The sequence below is a fragment of the Myotis davidii genome, unplaced genomic scaffold, assembly GCF_000327345.1.
Source record: "Myotis davidii unplaced genomic scaffold, ASM32734v1 scaffold323, whole genome shotgun sequence".
NCBI lineage: Eukaryota > Metazoa > Chordata > Mammalia > Chiroptera > Vespertilionidae > Myotis > Myotis davidii.
In genome coordinates this window covers 5,545,704-5,555,141 of record NW_006295491.1, presented here as the reverse complement: position 1 = coordinate 5,555,141, position 9,438 = coordinate 5,545,704, and the positions used below count along the sequence as shown (strand labels likewise).

The 9,438-nt window shown below is 41.7% G+C and overlaps 1 protein-coding gene across 1 annotated transcript in view; it reads left to right on the top strand.

Moving 5' to 3' along the window:
* Positions 1 to 307: 307 nt before the first annotated feature.
* Positions 308 to 9,438, top strand: part of EDNRA (endothelin receptor type A) — a 46,610-nt gene continuing 37,479 nt past the window's right edge. Inside the window, exons 1-2 of the mRNA XM_006770156.2 lie at positions 308 to 722; positions 4,669 to 5,155. Of these exons, the coding sequence (XP_006770219.1) occupies positions 4,736 to 5,155 (420 nt within the window). The 5' untranslated portion in view covers positions 308 to 722; positions 4,669 to 4,735. The remainder of the gene's footprint in view (positions 723 to 4,668; positions 5,156 to 9,438) is intronic.

Below are 9,438 nucleotides of genomic sequence, written 5' to 3'. Positions count from 1 at the left end.
AGGGGCAGGGAACGCAGAGGAGCAGCCGAGCTTGGACCCTAGCTGCCTCTGTTTGCAGTGGCTCCGTCACAGATCAAATCTGCCTGCATTTACGAGGAAGGGAATGGGTTTCTCTGCTTGCCTTTCTCGAGTCGGGCTTGTCTGATGAACTATCCTCCTTCCTGGATTATCACACACACACACACACACACACACACACACACACACACACACACCACCCCTTCATTTCAGGAAGGAAATAGTTAAAACAAGACTCCTGCCCTGCAGGGCCTGGGAGGGGGCGGCTCTGTGCTTTATAGTGGCTGCCTCTAAGGAGGGCTGGAACCTTAGGACGTTCTTTCTGTCCTAGAGTAAAGCAGAAGGTCGGGGAGATTTTGGAGAAGGGGAGGCCAGACAGACGGGGCGGGGGGCGTGTGCTCCTCTGGAGTTTCCTTTTTCTTCTAGTCCTTGCGCGCGCAGTCATCCCTGTGGTCTGGCGATTGTGGATTGTGGTGGCGAGGCTCCATCCCCGCCGGTGGCCAGAGGCTGGGGGCTGGGGAGACCTCCGCCACAGAAGCGGTGCCCAGGAAGTTTTCCGACGGAGAGGCAGCAGTGCAGCCCGAGTGCTGCCGCGCGGGAGCTCAGGACCCAGGCCACCCAATCTCTCCGGCTCTGCTTCCTCTCGCCCAGCCGCCCAGGTGCCGAGCGGACCGGGCAGCTGTCTGCGCCCGCCTAGCTCCACGGTCGGTGCAACTCTTTCCTCTCGGGGACCCGCCAGGGGTGGGGAGATGTCGCCTGAGCCCCTCGGTTGGGAGGAGAGGGAGCAGGCATCCATTCCGCCCGGTGTCCTGCACCTTGGGCCACCCTCCCACACGGTCTAGGGGTGCGTGGTGGCGCCGGCGCCTTCCTAGGAGGGGCTCTTTGCGGGCACGTCTGGGGTTTGAGGAACTGATTGAAAGCCCGCTGCCTACCCAGGTGGGATTCGGATTTTTAGTTAAAGGAAAATATACAGTTCTCCCTGGGTCTCCCATTTCCCCCGGGCACGGAAGAACTTTATGGAACATCACGCCCCTGTCGCAAGCTCCAAAGCGTACTTGTGAGAGGTGTCCCGCAGCCTTTTCTTACTTGCCTGCTTCTGCTCCCTGCACACCCGGGCTTGTCAAGGGCAGCCAAGGGCACTCGGTGTGCGGGACAGATGTTTTGGAAACCCCCAGGGCAGCTGGTTTGGAAACCTGCCTGTGGATGTCTGGGCGTTCGGTTCTATGCTGTCCTTTAAAGGCCACTTGTTGCCTTTCACGTGCAGAAAACTAGGGCTGTTTCTAGATAATCAGCCTCTGTTTACACCATCCTAATGGCGTTCCGGATAGAGCTGGCGGCGGAGAGGGGTGGGTGGGAGGCAAATTAAAGTCAGACATTGTCAGCAAGGACAGTTGCTAATATCTTACCCAGGGAGCAAAACCCACAGAAAACTTGTAGAAAGTACCTAGTTTTTTGTTTTTCCTCTTGTAGATACTCATGGCTTCCCTGGCTCCCCGCCACCCCCTCCCCAATACCTTCTGTTTTAAGTGGCAACTAATTGGGAAACATCTTGACAATCATTTCATGTAACTACCTGCTCTGAACTCAGACCATTTAGGTGAGGTTGGAATTCCCAAATTACTAATTATAGTACAGGTCCACTTTGATCCTGAGAATCAGAGATGTTAAATGGTTAAAGTATAAGCATAAGGGTCCAGTCCTCTTCCTTAATAATAACTTTTGAACTTAAGCGAATTCTTAGACCCCAAACAGAAGAATGCTGAATGTATAAACCATGTCCCTGAGGTCTGAACCTCAGATGCTTCACTAGAGCTATGACTGGGTATGACTGATTATTCCAAGCACAGCATGACTTAGATCCATGGAAATGAGCTACAGGCTCATCCTTGGAGGAACATGCATTTGAAGGAGCTTCTTTTGTGTGGTTTTGTATTTTTCATGCAATATGTGGTATTCACATGCCTTTGCCAAGTATCCGGTAGCTCCGCAGCTTAACATGTAGAGAGCTGATGGAGGCACCATCAGAAATGATTTCTGCGGTGGTGTCATTGTTGCAGGGGAAGGAAAGTGGTTTTAATAGTAGCTAGCTCACACTTTGATAAGAACCCACAGCCTTGGCCTCCTTCGCTCCTGCTATAATCAGCGGACCAAGCAGACCAGCAAGCCAGTGTTCAAACACTAGTGGCACCTTTTGTGGGTGGCAGAATACGATAGCCAGGTCAGTTTACGAAATATCCTCTAACAGACTCTAATGGGCAGGGAGTCATTCCATTACTGAGAAAAGCCTTCTCTCTCTTAGTTTTAGTAAAAGCATTCATGAAGGTTCCATTCTGATTGGGAAACTGGGAGGAGGCTTTAGTCATTAAACAGCACAAGATATTGAAGGATTTTTTTTCTCCCTTCTCTAATCTGAAGAGGATGACAGTATGCTTTGTTCTCAAAGTTCTGGTCTCCAATGCTGAATGGAAACAGGGTCTGTCAATATTAGGTTAGATACTCACTCCACAATGTAAGAAGCAAGAAAAAAACTACTTATAAGTCCAGGCAGATTTGATATGTACATAGTATGCCCCTAGCTTAGAAAAATTGATGCTTTTTATCACTTTTTATTATTTATTTTTATAATATCAGACTGAGTCAAGTCCTAAAAGCAAAGTAAAGTGAAGCACTCTATCTCCTGAACTGCTTCTTGGCCATGAAAAAGACTCAGTTCCCTTATGCATAAAATGGGGATATTGGCCCTGCCCACCTAGAGTTGTTTCTGAGATCTGTTTACTTTAGATCTTCTATACAACATGAATAAATCTCATTTCCTCCACATATTGACTACGCTTTATTGATAACTGTCAAAGATAACTCAAAATCCCTAAAAGTGGTTAATTCCAACCACAAATAAACTCAGAAAAAGGACACAATTTTTAAAAATTAAATTTTATGTCACAGACACACCCACCATTGGTGGGCATAAATGAACTTAGGGCCTTTATTTTAAAAGATTGTTAAAAACTCACAAGCAAGAAAATACAAAACTATTTAAATGTGAGGAGCCATTTTTATTTACCTTTGCTTATTGTGTTACCACCAACCGCCCTCATTTTCCCATCTTTTCTTTAAGGATTAAAGAAGAAAAATGTAGACTTCCGGGGCAAGAAAGACCACTTGCTCCACAAAAGTGACTAAAACAAGCAAGCAAACAAACAAATGGTCTTTTGAAACATCTCACCAACCTCTAAGTCCACTGCTTCACTGAAACTCTGGAGAATTCATTTAAACATTTCAAGTGCTAAGAAGGCATGAGAATGAGAGGCAGTGCAGGCTAGAGGTTAAGAGCTCAACGTTGGATTAACTTGCCTTAGAATCACAGCATTGCCACCCACCACCTGTGCTTTTGACAAGCATCTTGACGTTCCTGAGTCTCTGGTTCCCTACCCTTAGAATGGAAAATGTATCTGCTTCACAGGGTCAGGGAGAGTATAGACCAGATGGCAACATGCCTATGGAGTGCCCAGCACCGTGACCAGGCGTGAGACAGATATCCCTCAGAAAACCAATGGTGTGCCTGCCTGGGAAAGTCCATTACTCCCAGTTTCACTTGGCAAATATCATGCCGATAATTTCTGAGGAATGGAAAAACCCAAAACTCCTGTCAGAAGATGTACTAGTAGATTGTACACATTAATCATCAGGGATTTCAATAAAAATAAATATTTTGTCTTTATCAGTTACGTCATGTTTATTTCAAACTAGTAGTAAAATTGTTATATGTAGAGATGGTGTTAACCAGAGTTCTGATTTTAAATTAACATGGCATAATGCTTTAAATGGCTACCTATGCTGCATTTTATTACCATGTTCATTATTTACCATGTGAAAACTAGCACATATTTTGGAATATTGGATTCTTAATTATAGAATTGGTAATCTTATGCCTTAGCACAGCGGTTCTCAACCTGTGGGTTGTGACCCCTTGGGGGTCAAACGACCCTTTCACAGGGGTCGCCTAAGACCATCGGAAAACACATATATAATTACATATTGTTTTTCTGATTAATCACTATGCTTTAATTATGTTCAATTTGTAACAATGAAAATACATCCTGCATATCAGATATTTACAGTATGATTCGTAACAGTAGCAAAATTACAATTATGAAGTAGCAACGAAAATAATTTTATGGTTGGGGGTCACCACAGCATTAGGAAGGTTGAGAACCATTACTTTAGCACTATATAACTTTTACTCAGCATTTAATGCCTTTTCTTTTCCACTAGTAAAATGTATCTCAACTCTCCAAGATTTTTGTAATTCAGATTCTTAGCAGAGGGATAGTGGATGGAAAACAGCAGCTTTTAAGCTACTTCTTAAAAAAAAACTGACATATCCTCATGCGTATTATAATCTAGATATAAGTATAGCTATGGACAGAGATGAGAAAGAGAGAGAGAGAGAGAGAGAGAGAGAGAGAACTTGCCCTAATAGAGCTTTGCTCTTTTCTGATTTTGTTCTGCTTTGGGGTAAGCTGACATAGATATATCTTATCTAATTACCAAATATATCCTGCTTTTTAACTGGAGCAGTAAATAATCATTGACTGCAGTCTTACTGGCAGCTGGATTTTGTAACCAAAATTATTTTTCTTTTTTTTCTAGGTGGAAAAAAAAAAGTGAGGGTGTAAAAGCAACAGAATAAGAGACATTTCCTCAAATTTGCATCAAGATGGAAACCTTTTGCTTCAGGGTGTCCTTTTGGGTGGCACTGGTTGGATGTGTAATTAGTGATAATCCTGAGAGCTACAGCACAAATCTAAGCACGCATATGGACGATTTTACCACTTTTCGCGGGACAGAGCTCAGCTTCCTGGTTACCACTCATCGACCCACTAATTTGGCCCTACCCAGCAATGGCTCAATGCACAACTATTGTCCACAGCGGACCAAGATTACTTCAGCTTTCAAATACATTAACACTGTGATATCTTGTACTATTTTCATCGTGGGAATGGTGGGGAACGCAACTCTGCTCAGAATCATTTACCAGAACAAGTGTATGAGGAACGGACCCAACGCGCTGATAGCCAGCCTTGCCCTTGGAGACCTTATCTATGTGATCATTGATATCCCCATCAATGTATTTAAGGTAGGAAGTAACCACAAATGTATTTGCAAGTTTGAACATATGCTCTGATTCTACAGTAAGAGAGTTGCTGCAGACTTTTCTGACCTTCTGGAGTTTAGTCTGTTTTTACTGGGAGCAGTTTCTGCTATCTTACAACTAGTGGTTTTTTAAATGTTTATTATCTGTGAAATGTTACACTTAATTTTCTAACTTAATTGTTAACCAAATAGTATTGCAGGAGTGACTCCTCAAAATGAAGGTCTTTCATGCAGCATCGGCTTCTTATTGCTGTGTGGATAGGCAATTTTAGAGAGATCGCTTAATTTCTCTGAGGTTTAATTTTCAGGGTGAGACCTACTGAGCCCAAAAAGTGCTCTACATAAATATATTCAGTTGCAGTTAACCCTTTTAATGTAATGTTCTGCAGACGCCCAATGTCCACAGTATGGCTTAGAAGGAAAAGCACCAGTTTTATTTTGACTAGATTGATGAGTGGAGCCCAAGCACGTGCTAGCTTCCTTGGTTATCTGGGTGACTTAGAGATAATAGGATCCACACGATAGCAGGCCCCTGGGGACCTCAGTGAGCAGTATTACTAAATTGTTTAAAATAAGCATCAGTTTACCTTTGCCTCTTTCATTTCTTCAGTTTACATTTGAGGAGTGCCTACGGTGTGCCCGCCCCTGAGCTGGGCAATGGGCTCCAAAGACAAATTAGACAAAGTTAGTGGGAGAGGAGGATAACTCACCCACTGCCGTGGTCACCTTGCTTTCAGGATGAGTTACTACCAAAACAAACTAAAGCCAAAAGGAATTAGATATTACATATTTGATTTCTGGATATAAGGGGGAAATTGCTGAAAGAATTCAAATGAACTAAAATTCAAATGAAATCACGATCTATGCCAGATATTCTGGAATGTCTTTATTCTAAGCCCAGAAAAAAACACTTTCTTCAGCCTTTATTTTTTTCTTCTCTGTATTAGCCATAGAAATGAAACAATTCTGAGCAATCATATTCTGAAATAGGACTTTAAATGGCAAGTTATGTCAATTGAAGACATAGCTTTAAAATAGACCAGTAGCTTTCAGTTTCCAATAGATACACTTAAACTGTGACAAAATGTTATTAATGTATCAGGAAAATCAGTGGCTAACAATAAAGTTGTAAGCAATGATTACAATTTTCAACACTACAAATAAAAAACATTTCAACATTCCTTCAATACACTGCAAAATTGGGGAAATTAGGCAACAAATAATATTTTTTTAAAAAAATCACATATCATCTCTTTCCACAGAATAGCATAAATACATGTGTTTTCTATTTGAAATTAAAATGGGATTTTAGAACCAAACAATGATGCAAATGAAAATGTGTAATTAATTTAAAAGGTTCAACGTATGCTAGAGAACTTCAATTTTTTTCTTTACAAGGTTATTTTCTCTTTATGAAGTATTATGTGTACTCAACACCCACTTTCTTGTGACATATTTATTTAATCATAGATTTAAAAATGTTGATATGGCTCATTCAAAATTTGACTCTTCAGCAGTCATGGTGTGGAGTAATAAACATTAATTACTCATGTTTATGTACCAGTTAACCAATCCATATGGCTCAGGAGAATAATTAACCATCTCTGAATTAGTCCCATTTGGCCTTGCGCAAAGCAGCTTCTTGACAAATCAATATCTGCAACTGCGGGGAAGGGGACTTGCTTGTCGATTTAAGGTGCTACCTGCCAATCAACAGACCAAACTTCATTTCTATTCCATAGTAACATTTTAAGTCAGATCATGTGGACTATCTTCAAATTTGTTGAAAATCCAAAAAGAAAAAGCTTTTGTTTTACATTCATATAATAATGGATAAAAATTAATTCATTCTTATTTGACTATATGGTTCTTACCTCTTGGGAATCTAATATGGTCAGCCCTCTGTATCCACAGTTTCTGATTAAGCAGACTCAACTGACTACAAATTGAAAATATTCAGAAGAAAAGGCTATGCTGTTACAGACATGACTATGTAGTTAGGCGTACAATGGTTGTGTCAATGATTAACATATACAGACTTTTCTTCTTGTCATTATTCCCTATGTAATCTATATAATAAAAGCCTAAGCAACCGTTAAGGCAGAACGACCAGTCGCTATGATGCGCACTGACCACCAGGGGGCAGATGCTCAACACAGAAGCTGCCCCCAGGTGGTCAGTGCACTCCCATGGGGGAGTGCCGCTCAGCCAGAAGCCAGGCTCATGGCTGGCAAGTGCAGCGGCAGTGGCGGGAGCCTCTCCCGCCTCCGTGACAGCACTAAGGAGCAGCAAACTGAGTGGTAAGGAGCAGCAAGCAGACAGGCGGTAAGGAGCGAAGGGTCCCAGACTACGAGAGGGATTTCCAACTGCCGGATTAGGCCCGCAGCAGGTGGATGTTCCCCAAGGGCTCCCGGACTGCGAGAGGGTGCAGGCCGGGCTGAAGTCCCCCCACCCCCTCACCCCCGGCACAAATTTTGTGTAACGGGCTTCTAGTACAGTATAACAGCTACTTACATTGTATTAGGTATCATAAGTAACCTAGATATGATTTAAAATGTACAGGAGGATGTATGTAGATTATATGCAAATACTATGCCATTTTATATAAGGGATTTGAGCATCCAAGAAATTAGTTATTGGTGGGACCAAACGCAGATACTGAGGGATAACTGTACAGTAATACCTACTATAGTTTTAAATAATGTAGACAATGTGAATATGGTGCTTTTGCCTCACAGGAGTACATTTGTGTAATTTCTGTTTTTCTAAAACTCATATAGTGAGTTATTTAACCAACATTACTTTTAGAAAATAAACCCTTTGGTTTCAACAAAAATACTCTTTAGTCATTTCAATCTTTTTTAGAGGAAAAATGAAAAGCATTGGAGTGAGCTTAAAATATTGGTGGAGCTATTTCTATTTGCTTCTCTCAGTCTTCTTCTCTAGGTTAGGAGGCCCTAAGATATTGCTGCTTCTCTGACTTCTGTCCACAAGAGTCAAGAGAAATCCTTCCAAGCAATGTGAGTGCCAGGTCCTCACGCCTTTGCTCCACAGCTGTCTCCTGTTGTAAGATTCTGATGCTTTGGGGTCTCACATAACGGGCCTGTGACTTCTCTTCAACTATGTTAAACTATCTCTTTACTTCAGGGCAAAGTAGCAGCTGTCCATCTCACTTTACTATTATGCTTAGGTATCCATGAAATGAAAATAATGTGTAGACTTGGAGAACATTCTGTGAAAAGGATGCATGAAGTTTTCCCCCTACCCCCATTAGAAGAATTAGGTTGAAAGAAGAATGTGAAAATATTTGTTATACTCTTTAAAGAACAATGAGTTTTCAAATCACACAGGTTATTGTGTGTAACAATTCTATCAGTTGCTTTTATACGCAGTTCCAAGGTGTCTCCAGGCAGAGAACATTACCCTGAGTCTAGAGCCAGCCTAAGTGGAAGGAGACAATGTGAAGATTGCATCTTTGGGCAAGGCAGACTTGCTGATTAGACTGCAGTAATGTTACAAGTGATTAATTGTTCCTTCTATTCACATTTTATTCCCTTTCTCTAACTTTGAAGTAGATTGTACTGAAAATGTTCCATATATGCATGTGATGTAAAACACAACTGAAAAGCAAAATGGCTGAGCTGTTTCTAATCTGTCATTATTCCGTTCAGCTAGTGCAGGGTAGCTCTGGACAGTCTGTGGGCATGCAAGAGGGGATCACTCCACACAATTTCCAAAAGTTTCCAAAAGATCTCTACATCTTCAGGGTTTCTTCCTACTGGCCTATACTGGACTTTGCTTCTATTTATTGATTGAATGTCACTCTACCCAAAACACCCAGGAACTCCCATGTTTAGTAGTCAAGGCCCTCCCCACTCTGGACATACTTTACCTACTTCTTAACCACTTCCCAACGTTCATGCTCAGCTCTGTCAAATGCCTTCACTATCCCTAAGTAACATGCTGTGCCCTAAATAACATTCACAGAGAGGTAGAATAGAGTCACCAAATTGCTGCTGCAGAGACCTTTACAGATCCTAAATTGAAAAATGAGTTATGCCTGGAGTTATGTTGCATTGAGAAAAAATAAACCAAAAGCTGGAAAAAAAACTCCTTTGACCCTTACTTACACTCACACACATGTTATATTAACTGGTAACAAAATCCGACATTCTGAGATAGTAAAATGTAAAGCAGAAGGGACCTAAAAAAGCAAATTAATGCCAGTTACTTTCTTAGTTTTCAAGCATAAAAGGGCCTTGCAAA